Consider the following 26,992-nt stretch of genomic DNA (forward strand, 5'->3'; position numbering starts at 1 on the left):
GTTGAAATCTCATAATTTTTAAATAGAACAATTCCATTCCTAGATATAAATTCAATAAAAATGCATATGTATGGACCTCAAAAGGAAGATTAAAAAATGTTCACAGCAGAACTCCAAACAAAATCAATCCAGTTGAATATATAAATAATTTGTGTCATATTTATACAAACACCATATAATTATGAGAATGAACAAACTACTGCTAACCACAATGATACAGACAAATCTCAAAAACATAATGTTGAGTGAAAAAAGCCAGATACACTGTATGATTTCACTTACACGAAGTTCAGAAATAACCATGCTGTTCGAAGTTGGAGTAGCCATTTCCTCTGAAAGGAGAAAGTTACTTAAAGGAGCATAAAGAAGGGCTTCCAGAGTGCTGGTAATTTCTTGATCAGGGTTTATTTTGTGAAAATTTATTAAACTGTGCCATTATGATTTATTTATTTTTCGGTAATAAATACTTCAATAAAAATTAAAAAAAAAAAACAAAAGATAACATTGTGCAAGATAAATAATACCTTCTTGGACTGAATTTTGGCCGAAGGCTTCCTGTTTATGATCCCTATTCAGATGGATCTAGACCTAGCTGAATCATCTGGACACAAAGACGAATAAAATCCAATTCATACTTTCAAGATGCTCCCAATTCATCAAGTCAACAGGTACATTTGTACCTAAAACATAACTGAATAAATGTAAATATGAGCACTCTTCACAAAAAAGGAGGGTCGCTATTGTACTTATTGAGGGAAGACTGAAGTTATACCTAGGGCAAATTTTTTGGGACTGTTGAGCTGAGTATGATCGTCTGAGGCATGAGGTCCAAGGAAGAGTATTTTATTGAAGTGAAGGGAGATGAACAGGTGGCTAGCTGTACCATATATTTTAGGCAGGAGTACTTAACTATCTGTGACTGCTGCTGCCTTGCCTCAATAATTTCTCTGGAAGGTAGGAATAAAGGAAAGTCAGATTCTCTATGACAGGATAGAAGAGATTGTGCTAAGCCACTGAAAATCTCTTTGCAAACCTTTGGGAAGATTTGGAGTCAATTAGTTCTGGTGAATCTTTCTCAGTATGGTTAGAAATATTTACTCTCTTGAACGATTTTGTCTTAGCTGATGTGGAAATTGGGTGTTCTCTTAGGGGTGAAGTGGGAAAAGGTGTATTAATAATGACTTTTTCTAAGAGAATGGTATCTTCCTTTCTCAAATCTTCCCTAACACCACTATGGTCAAAGCTGACCTTCTCTTGAAAACAGAACATTTCTGGGTCCCAAGAGGGTGTCAACTGGGCTATCTATATCTATCATATGACATCATATCACACATGTTAGGGCAAGGGAACATTTCTTAGAACCTGGTCAGCAGTTCTCCTGACATGCTATGGCAGGGCTACAAGCTTTGTAAAGAGACAAAGCTATCTTGAGAAATATGCTTAATTATAATAGTGTCAGAAGAAAACAAGAGCATAGTTACTTCCTTAGGTACATCTGGAGCTCTGGTTTATACTTCAATAATGGTATTCTTTGCTAAGATTGATAAATATTTCATTGGTCTATACAAGAAAAGTGATAAAAGATTATAATTTGTAAGTATTCATTAATTATTCATTCATTATTAAATGAATGAATAATTCATTAAGAATTTCATAAAGCATTTTTTCAAATCAGGTATTTCTTGAATGATTCTGACTGCACTTTCTGTGGCCAGTTGCCATGCATTATTAAACGCTTGCTCTCTCCCTCTCTCTCTCTCTTTTTTTTTTCAGAATCTTCCAGTAGACGTCTAGAGTTTAGCTAGAAGTCTTGGCTATGATACAAACAGTGATGGAAAACATATGAGCAGTAACAAGTTTTAATCTCTCTCTTCAGTACTAAAATGGACTAATCTGTAGAAGCAGTTTATTCAAGTATCACCCAGGGTGCCAGCCACATCAGGAGTTTTGTTGAAGTTTTTTTTTTTTTTTTAATGTAACACCTTCTCATCTTTTCTTTTTAAACTGCTGACAACATTTATATTATATTTACATTTTAGATAAGTACATGGTGGATTCTACTTTCAAGAGGACGACTCTCTTCTTACATGGTATGTTTTCACATCTGTATTACATGCACTGATGTATAATTATTTTAGTACTCAGGAGACATTAAAGTTATTAACATAAATGCTTCTAAATAATATGATAAAAGTTAAGTTTATCGCTATAATGATAATCTCTTAAAAATCAACACTTAAATACTCATCAACCTAAAATTACTCTAGCTTTTATGTGTGTATATGAATAATTTATTTTCAATATAATTATGTACCTTTTTTTAATTGCTGAATGAAAGCTTGTCATTATGTTTTACCATAAATGTTAGCATTGTTGATTTTTAAAATCACTTAAACAAATACTTGTGAATAGGTTCTTTAGGAAAATAATAAAATACATTAACAATTAATGATAATTAAGTTTGGAGATATTGCAAACACATTAAAGGCAATATTTACTTATAAATATTAATATATTTCTTTCAAAATGTAAAACTATGATAATTTCTAATGCGCTTTTGAATAATGTGACATTATTCAAATGTCATTTTTACTTTCCATTTGAGTATCAATATTTTCCCCTGATAAATATGTTCCTTATTTTTATGTAGTAAAATGGCACTGGACAGTTAAAATGGAAATACCTAAAATTCCAAGGAAGAATACTTAGCAATAGTTTAATTTGCTCTGCATTCAGTATGAAAGTTAGGAGCTACTTTTGACAAAATCCATAGCCAGAATTTAATAAACACAAAGTAAAAATCTGATTAACTCTTATAAAAAGTTAAACAATGTTTTCAGCATTCTGCTCCCAAGTAAACCAGAGCATAGCATTCTTTCTTGTTAATCTGTTCAGAGGTGTGGCAGCTAAGAAACAGTGGCCACATGGTTTAGGCATTAAGTCATAAAGAAACGGGAAGATTGTATAGCTATCTAAAAATAGATTTTTTTTAATCTCAGCAAGAATCATCGAGTTGTTAAAAAAATAAAATAAATTAAAAGCCCATACACATGTAAAAGTAAAGAGATGTTTTGGTTTGTTTTTAGCATTAAGGAATATAGTGTAGTAATGAAAAGAAGACAGGAAATGCAGTTTTCTGTTATAACTAACCACTACAGTCAAAACAAATACTTCTGGTATTTCATCTGAGGTTTGAGGCAAAACAGATAAGACTTCAGGAGCACTTTAGTGAACATTCCTCCCCCACCCCTCCCAAAAAAAAGAGAAGGAGAAATTATCGGGTTTTTTTCTTTGTTTTTTTAAGACAGCAGCTAGATTGCTCAAGATATTAAAAAATTGATGAAGGGCAAAACTAATATAAAAGGAAAATCAGCCAGTAAGTGTTTAAATTAGGATGGAATTTATACCTCTAAGGTAAAGTTAATTATTTAAGGAAAATGTCTTTTTAAAAAGTCATCAGTATCCATAAACAAATGGTACTGTGAATAAACTTCCAAGTGACTGTTTAAACTTTTAAAGTTATTTAAATTATTTATACTGCTTTGCCTTGATTGTATGTCAATTTAGTCTGGATTGCTTTTTTGATGTTCTATCACTTATATATACTGAAAATTACTACTGGTAAATGTGAACTAATATTTAAGCCAAGGAGGCAAGTTGCCAAGCAGATTTAAAAGCACAGTGACTTTTTTTTTAACCTAATAATAGTGTCTGAGCAGAAATACCATTTCACTTAGACAAATTTTCCATTCTAAGATTTACAGACCAGTTGAGTGGAAAATAGGCAGCTTAAAGCAAATTCAGACAGATCCGTATTAGCTCTATATCCAATTCTGTTATGAACTCTTCCTGAGAACTTGGCCAAACCTATTACTGATCTTTTTCAAAGTAAAGCCCTCTTTCATGTCTGGAAATAACTGTAAGATTAAAATTAGTTTCAAGGATGCTGTGTAGTATAGTGCAAAGCATAATCAATGAGAGGTAAGAAAGCCTTTCCTTAGCTCCATCACCTCCAGGTGAGTTACTTAAGCTCTATGCCTCAGTTTCTTCATATGTAAAAGCAGGGCCTGGGTCAGGAAAGTCTTGAAGTCACCCTGGCTCTAAAGTGCTATCATTTGTTGATAAAAGCAGCACCAGTGAAATAATATTCCAAATATTTTGAGTAAAACTTCAAGCCAAGTAGAAAAGACTGGCAAAACTAGTCTAAATCAGGGAAATACTGAGTCTTCCTGAGAACAAGACATAAATATTTTTAAAGGCTTTAAAAATAGCACAATCTAAACGCTGCCCAAACTAATAAAATAGAGCTTGAACCATATTAAACTCAAAATTTAAAAGTAAGACAACTAAAAGGCACATCATTTTAAATGAGAAATAATATCCTTTATGTTCTTTTTAAATAATAACTTAAAAAAACTGCTGTACACCATATCCTCCTAGACACTCTAATATTCTCTATTAGTAAAAATTGTACAACTAAAATAGGCAATGATTTGGGGTCTATAATCACTTGTACTTTCTCAAGGCTGTAGTAGAAATCTAGTAAGACTAGATGAAGAGTGTAAATAGTGGGTTACCTATGGAATCAAGGCTGGCCTCCTCTTTTTTTCAAGTTACTAGGGAAAAAGAACACTAAAAGATTAATTTTATATGGATAACAGGGAACAGAACCAGCACACAGAGAAGAATTTACCAGAAGGCATTTTTGCCCCAGTATGAAGACTGCTCTAACAACCTGATAGAGGAACAACAGTGGAACAGGATGCCTCTTCAGGTGGTATGCTCCCTATGAGCAGAGTGGATGCTCCATCTGTCCAGAATATTCTGCAGGAACCTCCAGCCCTGGAGGGAGTTTCAACTATATGGCATTCCCTGCTTCTGGAGTGTCCATTTCTTACCCACCAGAGAAATGTTCAACCAATGGGTTATAGGTGGTTGCCTCTACTAATTAGCAACTGGAATGCTTACCAACTCCCAATTGCTACAGGCTATGCCTAAAACTAGCAACATTTCTATCTCAATTTCCATTTTTCAGTTTACCTTAATTTTGCTCAAAAGCAGGGAGAGTCTCAGGTAACAGTCTACAAAAGAAGAGAAAGAAAAAGGGGGCCCCTGGCTGTTCAATAACACCAAAGGAGATGTGGAAGAGAAACAAGAGCATTTTACCTTTGCTTTTCCTCTTTATCCTGCATGCCAAGGCTTCTCTCTTTACCCTCTCAGCTCCCAGTTGCTCCTCACCAAACGTCAGACCCTGTCTGGTCTTGGCTCTCAATCTCTACAGACACACCTGATCCAGGGCCCTCTGCCCAGCTCTGATGGCCCCTGTGGGAGTCTCAGGTGCCACATGCACTGCAACATGACACTGAGGCCTCCAGGACCAGCTTGTGGTGTGCAGGAGGGGAAGTGAGTCCTCCCTCGGGCTCTCAGGACACAAGGAAAACCAAGACGTGGTCTTGGCACTCCACTATTGGTCACCACTACATTCCTCTTTTAATACAAACTTTTAAATAGTTCCATAGTTTTAGTAGCTCTACATTTCAAGTGTATTATTTGTTAAACAGAATTTTTCTGGTTTAGACTTGAAACTTAAAGTCCATACCTCAAGGTTTCTATAAGAAAACATTTGAACTAAACCAACCAACCTAAAAAATAACTTTTTATTAAAATCTTTACATCCCATGGACCAGAGTAAATGGAATTATGGCCTGAAGAAAACAAGCTCTGGGCCCCAAAGCAATTTCACATGTAGAATTTTTTTTTTTGACATTTTAGGGGAGATATATCAGAATAGGTGTAATTTTAACTGCACTTACTGTATTATCAGTCTACTACTACAGAAGTGGTAGGAGAAAATGCAGTATACACTGGACCAGAGCAAAGAAAATTCTGTTGGCAGGTGATATTGAAAAGATTTTTTTTTATTTTTACAGTGTACGGCAGGGGTTACATTTCATTCTTTTTCCATGCGAGTAACCCTATATTACAGCCCCATTTGCAGAATTTTTTATTTGTTTTTTCTTTCTTTGTTTGCTTATTTGTTTGTTTTTGGGAAGTGCATGGGCTGGGAATCAAACCTGGGTCTCCTGCATGGCAGGCGAGAATTCTACCATTAAACTACCCTTGCACCCCCCAAAAGATTTTTAAAGCAATATAATAATTTAGAACTATGCCTCAGAGAGAGTGAGAGAAATATCCTTACTCATAATCTCACTATCATTCTTGATTAGGTTTGGATATTCTATTTCAATCTTTTTTCCATATGTACATATCATATATATATTTTTCTATAGATGTCTTTCATTCTATTGGTCATAAACAGTAAAGTGAAGGCTGCAAGGAGCAAATAGACATATGGCAAAGAATTTTACTTTAAAAGATCTGGGGACCAAGACTATTTGCAGTCCCTGTAGTGTGCTGCAGTACACCCTGGCTCCAGAGCCTGCCCTGTCTACTTGCAGTTTAGTTCTATTTGCCGCCTAGGCATTTATTTTCAAGTTTTTCTATTAATGCACCTGACATTCAAGTATTAACTTTTAGTCAATTCTATACTTTTTTGGGAGTGGTTGCTTATTTGGGATTTTGTTTTAATTTGTTCTTGAGTAGGGAGTGTGGAAGTAAAGAGGGTAGGAAAGGGCCTCAGTCCTGAAAGTGCCAAGATGTCTTCTACTTTGCTGATTCAAAATCCTAACGCATACTACGGGTGCTTGATAGATGCCCATGGAAAAACTTCAGCAACATCAAATAAAGCCAGAGACAGGGCCCCAATGACATTTTTAATTCAACAGATTTTCCTTGACTGGATCAGAGAAGGCAGAGTCAGACAAGGTCAAGAGCAGTGATGGACTTAGAAGACAGCTAAAATGTAAGGAGAATTCTAATGAATAAAGTCATATCAGGGTCAATCTTTAATTAATTAAGGATCAAGAACTGAATTACCTAGGGAATGAGTATTCTGGAGGCTCGTTGTCAAGGCAAAACTTGCAATCAAGCTTTAAGGAACCAGGCATCACGTGAAAGGCTGAGGTAAAAATATGTAATGGATCAATATTAGACAGGCAGCCAAAAAACAGAAATAATGTGCCAGAGACAAAAGCAGTATTGAAAACGTAGCCCAACCTACCTTAACCCAGAGCATCTTGCTGCTGCATAGAGGCCCACGCCAGGGTTCCCAGGCACCTGATAGATGAATGATAGGAATGATGGGGCACCAGACAGACCACCTGCCTGCATGCCCAGAGATTGGGTGCTCAGAGACTGCTACAGTACAGCAGGCTGCCTCAATGGTAGTTTCTGGCTTAGGGCTAAGAAACCACGAGGCCTGTATCACCAACTTCTTACTCTCTGTACTACACAAATCTGACCTCACAGTCATTCCCACACTCTGCCCTCCCAATCCAAGAGATATGTGTGCCCTTTTGTTTGTACAAATGCATACATCATTGTATAGACTGGTTATAAAGGGGGGGGGGGTTGGCAGAGTGTGCATGTGAAGCCACTAATTTCTGTGAAACCACTAATTTCTTGACAAAGATCTGACTCCCTCAGTCTAGAGTCTAGCAAAAGAAAACAAGGAACAGAGTTTAGAACATAAATTCTAATACCAGTGCTATTACTATTTGATCATATAACCTTGATGAAGTCACTGCAGCTCTTTGCACCTGTTTCCTCCTAAAACCAAACTGATGGGGAAATGTTAAAGCAGATTTTTGGATTCTGGGATATTACAACCAGCTGGGATGATCCAAGGATTTGGAGGCTATATCTTCTTAGGACCATACCAACTACAAACTGACTGTGAAAGGCTTTTGCAAGCTAAATCTCTGGGTGTCACTTAGGTGATAGCAGACCAGGTGGACAATTAAGTGAGTGTGGTCTGAGAGACATTCTGCTGGGCACCCCTGCTGAGAGGGCACAACGGTGAGCGAGGTGAGCTCTGCCCAGGATTCAGCTCACCAATGGGCATCTGTGCGTAAAGACAACTGTGTGTCCCAAAAGGAGGATTGGGATACAGCTGTTTTAGATAATTTCATAACACTTTAATTTTGGAAAATTTCTAAGCATGTACTAAAGTTTCACAGGTTATAGTTTAGAAACTATGAACTGTAAATACACCTATGGGGATATCAGGCCATAGATGGCAATGGATCTGTGCACAGAAGATTCTAATTTGTACGTTCCAATTTTGTGCGTGCTTTAAAAATTACAATGGAAAACAAATATCCCCTCTCCACAAACAACTAACCAACCAAACAAAACAAATTTTAGTGGAAAGATAAAATAAAATTATCTGGACATCAGATGCTTTAGGTAAGATATTAGTCAATGATACTGATTAGAAAGAAAAAAAATCTAAATGACATTGTGGGAAAAGTGACCAACTGTGATAATAAGATTGGAGAGAGTAGTGGGTGAGAAAGAGGAATTAAAGACAACTTCCAGATACCATTCTAAGGAGACACTGAGGATTTTACTTTGAAAGTGATATAGATATTAAGGCAATGGAAGGATTTGGGGAATAGAAAATCAGGTGTATTAATCTAATTTCTTTTTGTTTTAAAAAATATGTATTAGCTGTCTATTTATAAAGTAGTACTTGCTCATTATAAAAATTAAAGCAAAAAAAAAAGGAAGAAACAAGTCATCAATGGTTCTACAATTAATGGATTATCTTCAAATCCCAAGTTTTATTGTCTTTTTTAACTGCCTGGTGTTTTTAACTATATAATATGTGGATTTTTTAATATTTGCTTTTTATATTTCACAAAATATTCAATATTTTAAAACGTTTTTGCAAATATTTTATGAGTTCCAAAATATTTCATGGACTAAAGATACTTTATTTATTATTCCCCTTTAACCATCAGAATTGTCTTTAATATTTTTCTATTATAAATAATTTCATGATGAATATTTTTGTGCACATTAGAATTATTTATTGAGACTAGATTTTAAAAAGCAGAATTATTGGGTGAAAAATAAGGCTATTTTTAAGATTCCCAATGCATATTGCAATGGATAAAAATACAATTTCATTGTAGTCTTGCCAGCTCTGAGTAACATTTAAATATAGGAATTATATTTGTTTAAAATCTAAGTAAATGTTCAATGTCTATTTGGTTCTAGATTGGGTCTCTGTACTAAGACAACATGAAGGAACATGTGCTCTTACTGTTCCTGGCTTTGTGCTCTGCCGAACCTTTTCTTGGCCCCTCCTACGCGACGTTAAGGAATATGATGCTGGAGGATATGGAAGGTGTGGGTGACGATGATGATGATGATAATTCTCTTTTTCCAACAAGAGAACCAGTTAACCCTTTTTTCCCATTTGACATGTTTCCAACATGTCCATTTGGATGTCAGTGCTATTCGAGAGTTGTTCACTGCTCTGATCTAGGTAAGAACAAAAATCACCTTTGTTTTGAAGAATAATGTCATTCTAACAATATTAAAAGAATGGGAAAATTTCTCATTGAAATTTCAAAAATTATCTCATTGATTGTAAAAAGATTTTTTCATTTAAAATTTTACATGGAAAGTGTAGCATATCCCAAGTACATTCACTTATTTTGAAAATCCAGAAAATCAGAGGAAAAGAATGGGAATTTTATATATAGAACGTTTCCTTTGCTTCCTGAAATGAATCAAAGAGCGTCATTTTAATTTCCTTTATAGAGAATGGATATCACTGTAGGTTTCATCTTGCAGTGAGAGCAGGGTGAGACTGTATTTTCCCGTAAAATTCTATATAACAAAATAAGTTGCCTGTCCAGAACAATGAAAAGCGTTACAGAAAGTTTACAAAATCTCTAATCTAGAAATTTTACAGATAATGTGCTATTTGTTTTGAATGATTTGGGTTTAGAACTGTCTAGAAAAGAAGTGGCTGAACTTTCTATTCTTGGTCACCTACTATTTAAACTGAGCAATTTTCCTTTTTTTTTTAATACTTTTAATGAAGAAGCAGTCAAATTAAGGTCTACAATTATACTCTGTTCAGGAAGGAGATACAATGGGAATGCATGTCAAGTTATTGTACTCGGCCATCTCCAAAAGTGGGGAAACTCATTGGGGACAGCCAAGTTCTGGTAAACAGAGCTGCCATTCTATGGGCTGATGACCAACCTGGGGTACTTCATGAGTCCACATGAGTAGAAGATGCCTTGAAAGCTTTAAGATGAGTTTCCTACTGCTATTGCTTTCCTGGCAAGGGTCAGAAGCTTGTTACAATTCATTCAAGAGACTTTAATACAGTATGTAATTATGTGACAAATTACTTGAGATGAACAAAAAAGCATTTAGGAAAGGGTGCTATGAGGTAGAATCATTGGAAAAGTCTTAATATAGTAGATAAACTAAGAAACAATGGGTTTTAAGTTTTACCTTTGATATTCTCTTGAGAAAGAGATAAGAAGTTAAGCACTGTTTAAAGAGAAACGTGAATGTTGAAAGAAACAATGTGAGAAAAAAACCTAGAGTTAAAAAACATATGAATGTACTGGTATTACTAAGCAGTATCTTAGGCAAGAAATACTACCACCATCATTGTACAGAGTTGATGTATTTTGTAAATCAGAAATCAGGATAATAACGTAGGTATTTATTTTTACATAGCTGGATACAAAGAAGGTTGGTTCTGTGTGAGATTGAGAAAAAAGGAGTATAAACCAGCTAGTCCCATGTGCTGGCCTTCATAGAGTGTTGCTCCATTGTAACGTCATCTGCTTCCAATTTAGAGCCACGAAGAAAACACTGCAGAATACTGCTCTGGTGCACAATCTCATCAAAAAACTGGGAAAAACCAAACGACCCCATGACAAATGGTTTGTGGAAAATAGTATTTTGGTTACACAGTATTCTGAATATTTAGCTTTGAAAAATCTACTAGACTAAATCCACCTAAGAACAGCTGATAGTCAGACACAGGCCTTTAAAATGACATGTCACCATCAGCAGCATATATTTTACCCTGTGACCACTGATGGTGAAAATAAAAACTTTTATAGGGATCTTAGGAATTGACACTCTTCATACCTTCAAATTTTTAACAGGGGAATAATGGCACTAGATTTATCAAAATCTCTATCACCAGCAGCCTTCTTTCTGCAGAACCTCCAACTTCCTACAGGACCTTCCATTTCATTTTCTAAAACTGAAATAATCTCCTATTCTCAGGGAGATGGCAAAACTAATTAATTCTAAAAAACAAGCAAAACTGCCTGTCAACCTTGCTAATCCACCAAGTTACCCCCTTTCTTTCTATTGTTCAATTTAAAAGAGTTGATAATTTTAAAGTATGGAGAGTAAAAATACATTATAGCTATAGACTGGAAGATTGAATTCGAAATTTAGATCTTGAATTCTTCAGTTTGAGGCTATTAAATACACTAAGATCTAGCTACTTTTCAAGAATAAGGATGGTCCTACCAAAAGTGTACAAGTGCTTGCAACTCACTCTATTTATTTATTTATTTTATTATTATTATTTTTTTACATGGGCAGGCACCGGAAATCGAACCCGGGTCCTCTGGCATGGCAGGCAAGCATTCTTGCCTGCTGAGCCACCGTGGCCCGCCCTCGCAACTCACTTTAGAATGCATTTAAAAAAAAAATTAAAAAGATGAACTGATAGATGGACAGTAAGTATGTTGTAGTAAAATGTTGATGGTAGAAAGTAGATAGTGAGAATTAGTTTTGACTATAAATTTTTTTTTCAACTTTTCTGTATATTTGAAAATTTTCACAATAAAATGTTGGGGGAGCAGAGGGGGACCCTAGGCTCATCAAGCATAACTGTTATATGGAACGGTTGACAATAAATAGAAGTGAGCGTATAATCTCCTATTCTCAGGAAGATGGCAAAACTAATGAATTCATCTTTGAGATGTCCAAAGACTAAAGGTTGGCCATCAAGGTAAAGCAAAAAAAAAGTAAGGAAGAGCTCTTCGTCATCTTCCTGGTTCCCCGGCGTCAGCAGTCATGAAGGTGGAACGCTGAGATTTCAGTGGGTACAAGATCTATCCTGGACATGGGAAGCTCTACACCAAGACCAACAGGAAGGTTTTCCAATTTCTTAATGCAAAATGTGAGTCAGCATTTTCCAAGAGGAGCCCTCGGCAGATAAACTGGACTATCCTCTATAGAAGAGAGCATAAATGTCAGAAGAAATTAAAAAGAAAAGAACCTGCTGTGTAGTTAAATTTCAGAGGGCTATCACTGGTGCATCTCTTGCTGATATTATGGCCAAGAGGAATCAGAAACCTGAAGTTAGAAAGGCTCATTGAGAACAAGCCGTTAGGGCTACCAAAGAAGCAAAAAAGGCTAAGCAAGTATCTAAAAAGAGTAATAGCTGCTGCCAAGGCTCCCACAAAGGCAGCACTTAAACAAAAGATTGTGAAGCTCAGAAGGTTTCTGCTCCCCGAGCTGGTGGAAAAAGCTAAGTTGACAGATTAGATTTTTAAAATAAAGATCTGACTCCAACATGTACTGGCTTTTTTTTTTTTTTTATATTCTTAAAACCAGGGGTATTTTACCTGCATGGTATAGTTGAACTATTTAGTTAAGATTTTTTTTTTAAGAGCTAAGCATTATTCAAGAGTTTGTGTCAAACCTTTTAAATAAATTATGTTTTATTAAATAGCTTTGACTATTTTAAACTTTAAATACACTTTTTCATGAAGTGGAAATACTTGCTAAATCTAAATTAATAGATCAGAAATAGGATTAAGTTATTGTTACTTTGATAATAAACATTTATTCTGTAAAAAAAAGTAGTAAAACTATAATGGCTCTAATTAAAAAAATTAATTCAGGAGCGAAAGATAAAATAAAAAAATAGTACAATACTAGTCAACAAAAAGAAAAAAAAGAAGTAAGGAAGAAACGTACAGCTCCTGATTATTTCTGCTAGTTTTTTTCTATCTAAGAGGCAAAAAAATATATCTGTCTTTTAACAATTTAATTAACATATACTGAATACCTACACAGAGAGAAAATATGTAACTGTACCTTATTATGAGATATCAGAAAAGAGAGTTATTTTGTTTCCCCAAAGAGGAATGGCAACTATATAGATAACTTCAAAGTATGGCACATGGATGGAAAATGGCTGGGAGCCAAATTACCTTGCCCTTAATATAGTGACGTGAATGATGAATTAAATAAAGTTATACCTACACTTAGAAATAGATTTTAATGAAGAGTTATATAAGGCTATTTTTGTAAACCAAAGAATTTATACAATTGGAATTCATTACTTAAAGGAAATGGTAGTAGAATTTTTGGTAACATACATGAAAATAATCTATTTTCTTAGCATAACTTCCTACATGTGGAGGCTTCTGAAATGTTCCATATTTAGCACTACATGCTCCAATTCAGCACTACAAAAGCCTGAAAATTTGGAAAGAATTTAAAAATTCCTCAGTCTAAGTGCATCACTAGAAGCTGTCCTACAGCTTCAGTTACCTCTTTGTGCTAATGCCAGTTCCAATTTGTGGCACTTAATTTCACCTTGAAGTAGGTAAGTGGTGACAGCTAAAACTAGCTAGACAGATCAGCATATGGCTCATTCTTGTAAGTAAGTTACCTGAAAAGGTCTTTAGTCCTTTCCAAATAACAATGTTTTGTCATCTGTTGCAATGTTGTCCTATGTAACTTAATGACAATGATGATTGGATTTTTAAAAACGTACATTTAAATCATATTAATAATCTTTTCCTCAGCATGATTTAATGGTATATAACATGTTTGCTTATTTCTCAGGTTTAACCTCCGTTCCCAGCAACATTCCATTTGATACTCGGATGCTAGACCTTCAAAACAATAAAATTAAGGAAATCAAAGAAAATGATTTTAAAGGACTCACTTCACTTTATGTAAGAATAAATGTTAATATTTTCAGATATATAAGTGAAAACTACATATCACTGCTAAAATGATTAGTTGTATTGCATTAGTGTAAACAAGCCTTCCTTTTCTGCACATGACATAATCCCTGTTATTCATCAGTGTTTCAGTTAATGAAAGATTCATTTGACATTTATTGAAAAACAGGTAGGTGAAAGGCAGTGGGCTAAGAGTTTAAATAAATGGTCCTTAAATGAACTTACAATCACTACAAGTAATGATGATCACTATACACTAAAATAAATGAGAATAAAATTATTTACAGGAATACATTAGCATAGAGGATAAGAAAATCTTATCTGAACCCATTAACTAATCTTAGGACACCACAAATCTCAAATAGCAACACATGGAATATTTCTGGTTGACTAATATGTATGTGTACTTCCTTTCTGGACCTGCAAAGATGAAAACACATTTTCTTCCTTTCTATCTTCATCAATATCATTTTAATTGTCTAAGATTTAGAAGATTTTCTTCTATTTCTATATATAACATTTTGAGCTGATTCTATTTTGGCTAGTAAAATTTCTAATTTAATTTGAAATTTGGATTTGGAAGAAGCACTGGATTTCACATTGCCACAGAAATGGAAGTACCATTTTTTCTCCCCTTAGCATCGTTTTCACCTTGTGGAGTCTAGCTCATTATTAGGGTAGAACAGCTCCTTTTCTGCACAGTGCTGTGGTGGTAAGCCAATGTGGACATTTTTCCATAATCTCATGTTGAGCTGGGGAAACAAAGATAAAGTCAGCCATCTCCAGTTAAATTATAGCACTGAGAGGAGAAGGTAGGTACATACTACAACTATCTTAGTTCCTTGCTGCCAGGTCAGCCTGGCTTTGTCCTTGTGTCTGAGAGGTGTAATAATGAGTGCTGGTTCATCCCTCCTTTACTACTATCATTCAGACCAATGCCATTGGATTCCTAAATTAGTGCCCTATCAGTTGATGCGCCAATGCAAAGGAGCCCTGCCAAGTACGGAAAGTGGACTCTTGGATCTCACTATGCAAACAGTCCTCGTCTGTCTAAATGGCTGGAGGAACAAGGGCACTAATGTTTACCGAGCGCCTAATGGATCCAGGCACAACGAGGGAGGCTCTTCATGCATATCTTCTGGCTCTGTCGTTCTCACAAGCAGCCTCTACTGGCAAGGAGTAGAGCCCAGAGGAGAGCTCAGATGTGTCTCCCGGCCAAGCCCATTATCATGTTCTCTGGGGGGCCTTAATTGCTCCTTTCTCCTTCAAATGTATTATACAGATAATTCAGATTTGGTCAGGCTCCATACAAACTATAGCTTCCATATTAAAAAAAAATAGAACATATACTTACTTTATAAATTGAAGAATCACTTAACTATTAAGACAGAAATAACTCAATTGATTGTACCAAAGATCCAGCCAGTAAATTCCACTATCTTTAGAGCAAAGAAACTTTTGGAGAATAGCAAGACAATTATTTAACCATCAGAAGTTGAAAATATATAGTTTATGAATACTTTTACCACTTCTTGAACCCATATCCAGCTTACACAAGCACAAAAATAATAATTAATGGCATATTTAAGAATCATAAAATGTTTTAACTTTAATTTATCATATAATTATGTTATTACATTTTTTAGGGGTATTCCAGGGACTAAGACACAGATACTCCTGCTATCAGTGAGAAAAGAAAATTGAACAGGTGTCAGGAGCTGTCTGAGGGCTCTTTCATTTTCTTTTCCTTAACTTGTATATGGCACTGTGTTTAACAGTAAGTACTCTGGAGTCAGGTAGACCTGGGTTCAAATTAGGGATCAACCAGATGTGTAACACTGGGAAAGCGGCTTAACCTCTGTAAGTCTCACATTCCTTAGCTATCAATAAGCATAGGAATAGTTATTAATTCAGTGGTTATTAAGATTAAATGAGCTTAAACCAAATTCTAGTTAAAGAATACTGTGTTCTATACTATTTGTTCTGCAAAAACATAAACCAAATTCTAGTTAAAGATTAAATGAGCTAACAGATGTAACAGTACTCGGCTGTTAACTATTACCACCTGCTCGGTGTTAGCAGACTGAATTACAAAATACCAATTTAAAGCACTTTTTAAAAACAGATACTTTATATTTGGATTGTGTACATATTCTGTAATTTTTAAAATATTTAACTATAATATGACCATAGGGTACCTATCTTTAAAGAGAAGCAAATGTTTTTTAAATTGTCTATATTATGTTCCAGCTAGTTGTATGATATTCTGATTCTCACACAAAGGAAAAAAGAATATTAGAAATGAGTCAGATCATTAAGGAAACACACACATAAAAACAGACATTCCCAGTTTACTTCTAACCCTTTATTATAGCCATATTCATTATGAAAAATTATTGCCCTACTTTTGAAAGCCTATACTTTTCTCGTCTTCTAACTTTACATATAACCACATTGTTTGTTAATGATGAATTTGGGGCTCTGTAACTTCCATTTTTGGAATTTCTATGTAAAAACCAATACTGAAAGTAGTTTAACTGGAGACACTCTGCAACCCAACAAACTGGAGCAGTATTTAATAATGTTAAATAAAAATGCTTACCCTATATTATATTACTTACCCTTCTTTAAAGCAGCCTCAACAACTTTATGTTTTAACCAGGAGAAAAAAAACAAGCAAAAAACCCTATGCATGATAGCTAGGTCTTTACTAAGACATACATTTTCTTTGGGGCTCCTACAGTGAAACTTCATACAACAAAAAAAAAACAAAGAATTTAGAGGAAGAGGAATTTGGATCGGCTCTGACACTTACTTGCTAGATATATATAGACAAGTCACTTTTTTTTCCATTGTGCCTATTTCCTTCATAATTAAAACGAGAGCAGTAATTTCTCCTAAATTTACCTTGTGGAGTCAAATGAGGGTTCGCAAAAACATCCTTGTAATCCACCAAGTTGTTAAATTCCTTTCCCTCCCCTAATTTTTCAGACTAGCAAATGGAAAATAGAATAAACTCTTAATTTGTGCCATAATACATTAAGAAAGGAGCATATTTAAACCTAGGCTTGGTAACAAAATGTAAACTGTTCTCCTAAGTTTAACCTTTCTCAGGTGAAATTTTTACGAGTAGTGCCATATCTGAAAGGAAAAGTAAGAAAAAGGAGAAGCAAAGGGCCTAGAGCCAAATAAGTAAAACCAATAATAAGTGGAATTTAACTGCCAATGTGTTTGTATTTTTTGGGTGGGGAAACAACAACAATTTGAATAATATCTGGAAGTCATATTAAATTAGTCTAAACAGTGTGCAAGTTGTTGTAGAATTGGGATGGGGACAAAATTCATGAAAGGAATCAATGTAGAGCTGCTCCTTGAAAGAAGTATATGATCTGGACTAGTAGCAAGGGACAAAGTCCTAAAGAATGTTAAGCAATTTGCCTTAATCTTTGGTACACATAAAAAATTCCTTCTGCAAAATGTGGCAATAAGAAAAGAGCTGAACTGTGTCCATTTTGCAATGAGAATAGTCATTAGGGTGACCAACTGGTCCCAGTGTGCCCAGGATGTTTCCATTTATAGTATTGAAATCCCTGCATAATGGAAATTGCTCAGCCCCAGCAGACTTAGATGGTTACCCAACAGTTAAAATGTCATAAAGGATTTGGCTATAGAGAAAGCAGTCATTCTTAGCAAGCTCTTCTACACTCTGAAGGGCCCTGTCACATTGCACTGAGAAATATTCATGTAACAGAATGGGTTGAGTTATTTCTCAGGATCCATTACTATTTCCAGCATATCTGAAAATATGTCCAAATACTAAGGGCACTTTGTAAATTTCTTCTACACACCTCTGATCTGGGAGAAATGATAAACATTAGTAAACATGAAAGAAGAGAGGTTTTAAAAGTAGTTAAAATCATGCAAAAATTTACTGGTGTTCACTAAACTTAATTCTGTAAACAGATTTTTGAGATAAGATAATAATAGTAGTCACTTCCATGAAGCGAAAAAGGAGATTGGGGATGCAGTAGAAGAACTAACCACATGAACATATTATCTACTCAATGCAAGCTAAATTTAAAAGGATGAGCTTATATCTAAACCAAAGGCACAAAGTAAATCACTAAAGGTTTACACACTGTTGCAACTCCGAAGTAAATATTTTTTTAGCTTGAACTGGAAAATTACTTATATGGTTGATCAAGTACATGAGTGACATAAATAGTATTGATTTTCATGATTTACTAATCATTGTAGAACAAGGTACACCAAATCCACTTTCTGACATTGTGTAACTTTCTATGCTTTATCTAGGGTCTGATTCTGAACAACAACAAGCTAACAAAGATTCACCCAAAAGCCTTTCTAACCACAAAGAAGTTACGAAGGCTTTATTTGTCCCACAATCAACTAAGTGAAATACCACTTAATCTTCCCAAGTCCTTAGCAGAACTCAGAATTCATGATAACAAAGTCAAGAAAATACAAAAGGAGACATTCAAAGGAATGAATGCTTTACATGTTCTGGGTAAGTTTTGCAAATGAATGCGGCATCCTGAAATTATAAGCAATATGAAAATGTACAGGTTTTGATCATCATTAATAATAAATTTTAAGACATATAATCTCTAAAATTAATTTTAATCTAATGATCTTTATTAAACTGAGCCATTTGTAAATCAATTTAAATATTAATAAAAATCTATAGCACTTAAAGAAAATATCAGTTTTGTAAGAGACACAGATACAAAGCAGGTTATCTGCCTTAAGAATATAGACCTAAGGAACTTATTATGGGATATGTTAAATCTTACTCTATTTACTTCTACCACCCATCACATAACTGTGCCATCTCCCCACAATATCTGTTCCAAATTCCTATCTGACAGTCTCATTTACTCATTCATTTAATTCAGCCAAGTGCCTTACACTTTCCAAATAGCCTCATTTACTGGCATCTCCTCAAAACTATATTTCTGTTAATCAAATCAAAGTTTCTAATTGACTTATAATAAAAATTTGGGGTGTCAAATAAATAAAATGTACCCTGGAAAACACACTTTTAATTATATGAAGTGATCTTTTTGTTTTCAGGTGCTGTATTACTATAATGAAAGCTTTCTTGTACTCATGGTTGTGAAGAGTATAAATTATTGATTTAGTAATTCAGAGCAAAATAGTGAGTCTGCTATATAATCCAGCTTAAATAATAAAAAGCTGTTTTTTTATGAGGCTGACACAAAGGGACGTAGATAAACATGGAAACACAGCGAGTGAAAATGAGGCTGAATGATGAAGTGCACCCTTAGAATTTTCTTGGGATGTGTATTTTGGCATTGTGAGTTTCCTTCATATAAAATACACGTATGCTAAGTTATGTGGTTTCCTCCTACAGAAATGAGTGCAAATCCTCTTGATAATAATGGAATAGAACTAGGGGCATTTGAAGGAGTGACAGTGTTCCATATCAGAATTGCAGAAGCAAAACTGACCTCAATTCCTAAAGGTTTGTATTTACTTTATTTAAATAGAGTATTTGAAAAACTCATCATCTTTAAATGAATATTCAATACAAGGTTGTAAAAACTGTCAAAAAAAACACTGTAATTAGAAATCCTTTTTTACCAATATAGCTGGTCAGTGAAGTAAAGCATTCAGTACTTTCTCATACACACTTACAGTCATATGTAGTGCTTTTTCTTTTAACAGTATTAAAACCAGAATCTTATTCTTTTCTAGGACAAATATTAAGATGCAATGAACTTTCCTTTTTCTTCTCTTTCATGATGTTTATTCACTTAAACATTCTGTGAAATACTTGTCAGTGACCCGAAGCTGACCCTTCAAAGTAAAATCTTTCTTCAGTTTGCAAAGGACTAGTGTTTTTAATCCATTATTGCCAAGTTCCCAGTCGATGATTACTGGATATGACTGCCTTTCTTGGAACTTATGCTCAAAGTCTCTCTTTCCTTTTTTCCGCCAGTGGCTCTCTCTCTCTCTCTCTCTGTACTTTGATACTTAAGTGATAATTCAAATAATGCAGCAAAGCTACTATGTGTTAATCAAGTGGTGATTTTTCACTTAGTAGAAAAATCATCTAAAGTAAAAGTGAAGAGATGATTTTTCTATTGAAGGTAAAACAATTTAATTCAGAACCCCAGAAGTTTAAAAACCACCTTAGTTTAACTTTGAAGGATGTGGTTGTTTTCTATAAGAAACATGAATGTTATATTCATCTTCCTGGCTTTAGAACCAAAAACATATATATATATAAACTTTTACCAATAAGTTAAATCAATAAAATCTTTTTCATATGGTAGAGGTTGAAACACAGGGAGAAAACAGAAGTAGATGGGAAGAAAGGAAGAGGAGGCAGAGGAAAACCTAAGAGAGAAGGAGGGATTCCATAGGTTCTCTGGGAGGAAGGCTGCACCACTGCCCGCTGCCTCTGTGCCATCACTGCCCTTTGACAGGCACACCAGCAGTCTTCCCTACATGGCAAACATCCTGACTGCTAGTCTCTTCACATTTCAAAGTATATTTTTTAAATGAAGGTTTAACCTCCCTGAAAGTTCTCAAAATTCTTCCTAAACCTAAAGGAACATTATACGTCCTTAGAAATTCACACTAAATTCCCCTCAAGTTCTACACACTTTTTCCCAAGTTTTCCCATCTCCTCAATATAAAAACAGAGATTTCTCTCTGAGCTTCTAAAACATATTCTAGAGTAGGCTGTCATACTGTGAGATACCTCTTAAGTGACTTTTATAATGTGGATTTGCTCAACTAGAATATGAACCTTTGAGGACAGAACTTTTCTCTTTTGTATATTAGAGGGGAATGTAGTTATTCTACAAATATAATTAAGTTCAACTAATCAGAAAACCTCTTAGTTTAGAATTCCCTGCTCTCCAGTTTTATTTTTAAAATCCAAGGTATATTTGGAATTAATATGAATTCAGTCCATGAATAGTACTGATATTCAATTACCTTCATCACTCTTTACCATTAATATAGGAAAGAAGTGTCTTAGCAAGAGTCAAAAAAAAAAAAAGAAAGCTTTTCCCAGCTAAGTAACTAGAACACGTGGCTAACCAGTAATGCTTTGTATATAAGACTAATGGGTAAGGTTTGACTGAATTTTATGATTTCTCTCTTTCTAGCTTCAGCTACTCTGTGGAGGGTTGGGACCAGGGCAGGAAGGTGTGAGGAGCACCTGCCATGTGGCGGGCGGCACCTGCAGATGCTTCTCTGAGTTTACACAAAATCTACTACCGAGTGAAAAGAAAAAGATTACTGCAATGGCCTGAACATACCAAAAATACTAAAAATACATATGTTCATAATATACTTTAAACAAATACCTCACAGGTCATCAATAGACATTGCATCAATTCATTACTCTGAAAATTGATAAAGGGAAAGAATCAAGCATCTATGCTACCTCTACTGTAAAAAGTGTATTATAAAATAACAATAATTGATGAGGGAAAATTTTTTATAAAAGAATTCCAGCTATTAAATGCTGGACAAAAGAATGACAAAATCAGAAAATCATCATTTTCCAATTCCGAATATGGATCTAGACAACAATCATCAACAATGCTAAAACCATTAGGTGAAAGGGTGACCTATCTAAATCTAATCAAGTCTTCAGATCTAACTCTAGATCATAAAAAATAAAGGGGTTAGAGGAACAATATTAGGTGGAAGCCATGAATCAATACCATAGTGTAAGTATCTCAAAAACCAATCAATAATAGCAAAATCAATAACTGAAACAAATCAGTAGAATAGGGAGAAAATAGGAAGGGATAAGTTATAGAAAAGAGATTTTAAGAGATATAAGAATCAATTATATTCTATAAACATTATTTGGATCCTAACTTGAACAAATCAATTGTAAAAAAAGACATATTTGAAATAATTGGGGAAAATGAATTATTAGATATTAAAAATTATTGTTAATGTTTTTGATAGATGTGATATTGATATGGTAGTTTTATTTTTAAAAAAAGATGACATCAGTTAAAAAGAGATGACCTACCTTAATAATAAGAGACATCTAGTGAGTATTTACAGATGAACTGACATTCTGTATGGAATTTCATTTTAAATACTACAGCAAAAAATAAATGAACAAATAAAAAAAGTTAAATAAGTCAAATATATGAATAATGGGGTAGATGGAAAAGATAGGAAAAATGGAGATAATTGTTGAAGCTAGAAAACAGGATTGTGGTTAATATTACTAGTTTATATTTGTGGGGTATGTTTGAAATGTTCCATTATAAAAAGGTTAAGAAAAAAAAAGAGGGGGTGCAAGGGGAATTCAGTGGTAGAATTCTCGCCTGCCATGTGGGAGACCCAGGTTCGATTCCCGGCCCATGCACTTCCCAAAACAAACAAACAAGCAAAACAAACAAATAAAAAGCAAACAAAAATTCAACAAATGGTGCTTCAATAATGGGCTATTTACATGGAAAAATAATGAAATGTGACCCCGCCATAGAGCATACAAAAAGAAAATGATAATAGAATAAAATTAAAAATTAAAAAAAAAGAAAATACTTAACACATTCATTGAATCCACAATAAAAAATTTATCGAGTAAATAAAGAATCAGTGGGGCTTTGTCTTTCTTAATCTAACATATGTCTTTTTTTTCTTATCATTAGATCTACCATCAACTTTACTGGAACTTCATTTAGATTCTAATAAAATCTCAATTGTAGAACTTGAGGATTTCAAGCGATACAAAGATTTGCAAAGGTAAAAGTCTCCCAAATCTTAACTTAGAAGTGGTAGTGCGTGTGACTAATAAAGTAACTACGTTTCTTGGAAAAGTTATAATAAGCACCCTAGTCAAGATTACACTGTTGCTACCAGAAAGTGTGAAGGGAAAATGAAAAAGAACTACTCTTATGACTGCCTTTGTTAATGGGAGAAGGGATCAGGGAAAAAAGGAAAAGGGTACTTTTCATCTCGCATATTTACTTGAGGTTAGAATTTTCTCATAGTGGGGGGAGAGGGCTGTTCCATACCGAAATAGGTTATTAAATAAAGCCATAAAATACCTCTCCCTGAACATACATATATATATATGTACATGTATATATATATCCTGTTCATATGTATAAACAGGATAGATTTATATTTATATTTCTAACTAGGTAACAGTGTTTTCGTTACATGGTATTATACCTAACAGTCTGCAAATGAGGTGACGCATTTTATATCATTTTTAGGGTGGGCCTAGGAAACAACAAAATCACAGATATCGAAAACGGAAGCCTAGCTAACATACCACGTGTCAGAGAAATACATTTGGAAAACAATAAACTTAAAAAAATTCCTTCAGGATTACAGGAGTTGAAATACCTCCAGGTAAAACATGTACTTGTCTTTGGTAGATTTTAGTACTTATAAAACATATTAGCATCTCAAAGACCAAGCAAGCTGCAAGGGTAATTCAAACATAATAACTCTATAAATTGCGTGAGATGTTTTGTGAAGCAGAAGAGCTATAGAAGAATTGTTTCTACATAAATGTCACCTGAAAAGCTCAGGTACTCATCTCCATCTTCTGATTTCTCCTGTTAAAACTGCCAAGGCCAGTACGGCAGCACAGCTAATTTCAGGTTTCTGTCTCTCTATATAAGTAGAAATGGTTAGGAGAAAACCAAATAGGATCATATTTCCTTTTATCCATGTAAAGATTTCACAACACAGAACACAAGAACTAGACTCCAGGTAACTTCTTTGTCAGTGTAGTGCTATATTTTTAGTGAATATGCTTTATTTTACTAAAAAAAAAAAAAAAAGAGAATAACTACTAACTAAGTGAAAGTCATCATTTGGAGTACCACAAGCTTACATTGTGTCATTTCTTGATCTTTATGATTAGAAACCTTTTCCTTCTAATCCGGTCATTCTAAACTAGATGGGAAGGGTCACAGATTCCTTTGGAATGTGCTAAAGCTATAGATCCCCAACTAAGAAAACAAAATGAAGACAATATTTTGCACATAATTTTAGGAGTTTCACAGATGTCCTAGATTCCTATCTATAGACCCTCAGTTTAAAATCTTTACTTAATGCTATTTTACCTTAATACATTTTTATCAAGTGCTTTTCTTGCTCTACAAAGACCTTATATTCCAAGAAGAAAAAAAAACAAAAAAAAAAAAACAAAACCAGTTTGAGAACAAAACTGGGCCTTGAGCCACTTTGCTTCTTTTAGTTTTTTCTAATCTATCTTAAAGAACTTTGTTTACTACACTACATTGAGATACAAGCCATTAAAATGGATGTGTTATGTGTAGGTATTGATTTCAAAGTAGTAACTTTTACTTTAACTTTTCCAAATGCTGCATTTGAATGTTTATTTAACCAGTAAGCATCACCCTAATCTTTTCTCTCCAATCTATTCCATCCCTGAGTCCATTTTTGCTTACTTCACTCCACAACTCTGACTCTAGGTTCTGGTATCTCTTAAACCCACAAATACAAGCATTTTAAAAAATGAATAAAATTATAACACCAACAGAGAAGAACACAAGTCACAAGTGTAACACGGAATTAAATTTCCACAGAGTAAACACATCCTTTTCCAGCACTAGCTTTCATTCCCAGTGAGGTCAGTACTGTGGTAATCTGTACCTTGCATTATTCTTGAGATATTGAGGAAACATACAGGAGCCACATAAAACATCTGTCTCAAAATTCCCAAGATCAATAGAGGAAAGAAGGGATGCTAACACTAAACTTAAAGTTTTAACAAAGCCTAGTTTTCATGACCTGGCTCAAATCAATCTTAGCAAGACATAAAGGCAGAATCTAGAGGTAACAACAGACAGATGCCTATATGCTTGCATTGACAGCAAAAGGCTTCTTCTTTTTCATATGCCAAAACACTGTCAATTAAATACTTCCCAGAAAAGACATGTATACAGCCTGTAAATTGTAATTTGTTCATTGGTGTAAATAAAGTTTCAATTATAAATGCTGAATTACAAATATGTATTTAGGAATGATGTTATACACATCTTTCTATAAAATAGCTTTATAAAAAAAACAGTTCTAGGGTACAAGAGTAGTTCAGTTGTAGAATTCTCGCCTGCCATATGAGAGAACCAGGTTCAGTTCCAGGTCCATGCAAAACACACCCCCACCCCCACCCCCCCCAAAAATTTCAGCAAATGCTGCTGCAGTAATGAGATAGTCAGATGGAAAAAGAATGAAATGTGACCCCCACCATACCACATACAAAAAGAAAAAAAGCAGTTCTAAACTTATCCCCCCGATCACAGAAAATGATAGCTAATAATTCTTCACATCCACATTGCAAATGAAAATCTTGGAGCATTAAATATCCTTCTTCTGCTCATTTTTAATACTTTAAAAACACATTAATATAAATATGCCACTGAAGTAGTCATACATACATAGAAAGAGAAGGAAAACTAACCTGTGCTGGCCAGGTATTGTGCTTGGTTCTGTGTGTACAGTTCTATGCAGCATCCCATTCACACAGAACTTTTTGAATAACACATGAACTTGCATTACCATAACAGGTATTTAACAGGTGTATACAATTACATATAATTTAAGTGGAAATATTTTTCAAACGAAGGTAAAATAAACAGAAGAATAAACCCACAAACAAATGCTGACTATAAAGAAAATACCTTCCTTTTACATTTACTAGAATTAGATGTATTTATAATCTATTCTTGTTTCTTACTATAACAGATAATCTTCCTTCATTCTAATTCAATCACGAAAGTGGGAGTGAATGACTTCTGCCCAACAGTGCCAAAGATGAAGAAATCTTTATACAGTGCAATAAGTTTATTCAACAACCCGGTGAAGTACTGGGAAGTACAACCTGCAGCATTTCGTTGTGTTTTGAGTAGAATGAGTGTTCAGCTTGGAAATTTTAGAAAGTAATAACTATTAATGTCCATTTAATATAAAATTCAAAAGTTGTTACATTTGGAATACTTGAACTCTATTAATATGGTGGTATTATATACATATACAAAAGCAAAAATTGATTCCCAAATGTTAAGGTTGTGAATTAGGTACATAATGTGTTAAGTCCACTGACTTATTTTATGACAAAAAATTTCACCAGAATTTTGCAAAACTATTGATGCATCAGGATTATGAGAAATAAGCATCTATTGAAGTTTCCCTTTGCATACATATAACTTCGCATAAATATTCCTTTCTCAGTTAACAAAAAATTAAAACATTTACTATTTAACACTTGGTTATCAAGTGCATCTTAAAAAGAATTGTACTGTAAATGGAATGTTTGACTTGGCAAAATTTGTGCTCCTTCATTTTGTGATTAGAAAAACAAACTGATAAGGACAGTTATATGAAGAGTACATTATATATTCTTATTCTTTCTTTAATAACTCGAGTAGTACTGTAAAGTTTCTAATGATGTTGATGTGTGGTTTACATAATCATATTCAAATTCTTACATTCGTAGAGCCTTACGATCTTTATCTTTAAAACTAATTTCTATAATAAGGCCTTCAGTAAGTGCTTATTAACAGCTTGACAGAGGCTATTCCTAAGAGCTGTTTTTGGATAATAGCTTATATTTTTCTTTTTTAATTCTTATTACCTGATTATAAACCTTTGTAAAAATGTGTAGTGAGTGTTTATATAAAATATGTAACTCACATTATTTATCATAGTTATTATAAGCTTCTAATGACATATCAATCATTAGGTTATATGACATTGTAACCTCAACACTAAGTATCATTTTTGAAATGTCTCTTTGGAAGACCTTAGTTTGGAGAAGCTGAATACCATGAATTCTATACCAAATTTTATAGTACATTTTTTCCTCAAAGATGCATAAACTGGATAACTCTGAGAAACACAACTGGTATGACAATAGGCAGAGCATTAAGTAAAAGACAAAAACTGAAAACTCTGTATAAAAATTAAGAGTAACTTCTGCATTTTTATTGCAATTTAACATAAGTAAAATTAGAAAATAAGGAAAATATGATTAAAAAATATTGGTTTGAAGTTACATATTTGTGCTTTGGTTGAATTTTTCTTCTCTAACCCAAGAACAT

General features: G+C 34.0%; 2 protein-coding genes and 1 long non-coding RNA gene across 7 annotated transcripts in view; 1 reads left to right on the forward strand and 2 right to left on the reverse strand.

Moving 5' to 3' along the window:
- The window catches only part of CENPP (centromere protein P), a 387,615-nt gene that overhangs the window by 170,237 nt on the left and 190,386 nt on the right, over window positions 1-26,992 (reverse strand). The window lies entirely within an intron of this gene.
- LOC143665460 (uncharacterized) overlaps window positions 1-26,992 on the reverse strand; it is a 76,496-nt gene that overhangs the window by 20,138 nt on the left and 29,366 nt on the right. The gene's annotated exons all lie outside the window — the stretch shown is intronic.
- On the forward strand, window positions 1,791-26,946 carry ASPN (asporin). Its single transcript, XM_077138808.1, has 8 exons — window positions 1,791-2,090; window positions 9,124-9,394; window positions 13,762-13,874; window positions 18,198-18,411; window positions 19,279-19,389; window positions 22,562-22,655; window positions 23,132-23,270; window positions 25,638-26,946. Exons 2-8 carry the CDS (start codon window positions 9,148-9,150, stop codon window positions 25,833-25,835), a joined length of 1,116 nt encoding a protein of 371 aa, XP_076994923.1. The 5' UTR covers window positions 1,791-2,090; window positions 9,124-9,147; the 3' UTR covers window positions 25,836-26,946.

The sequence above is a fragment of the Tamandua tetradactyla genome, chromosome 2, assembly GCF_023851605.1.
Source record: "Tamandua tetradactyla isolate mTamTet1 chromosome 2, mTamTet1.pri, whole genome shotgun sequence".
Taxonomy (NCBI): domain Eukaryota; kingdom Metazoa; phylum Chordata; class Mammalia; order Pilosa; family Myrmecophagidae; genus Tamandua; species Tamandua tetradactyla.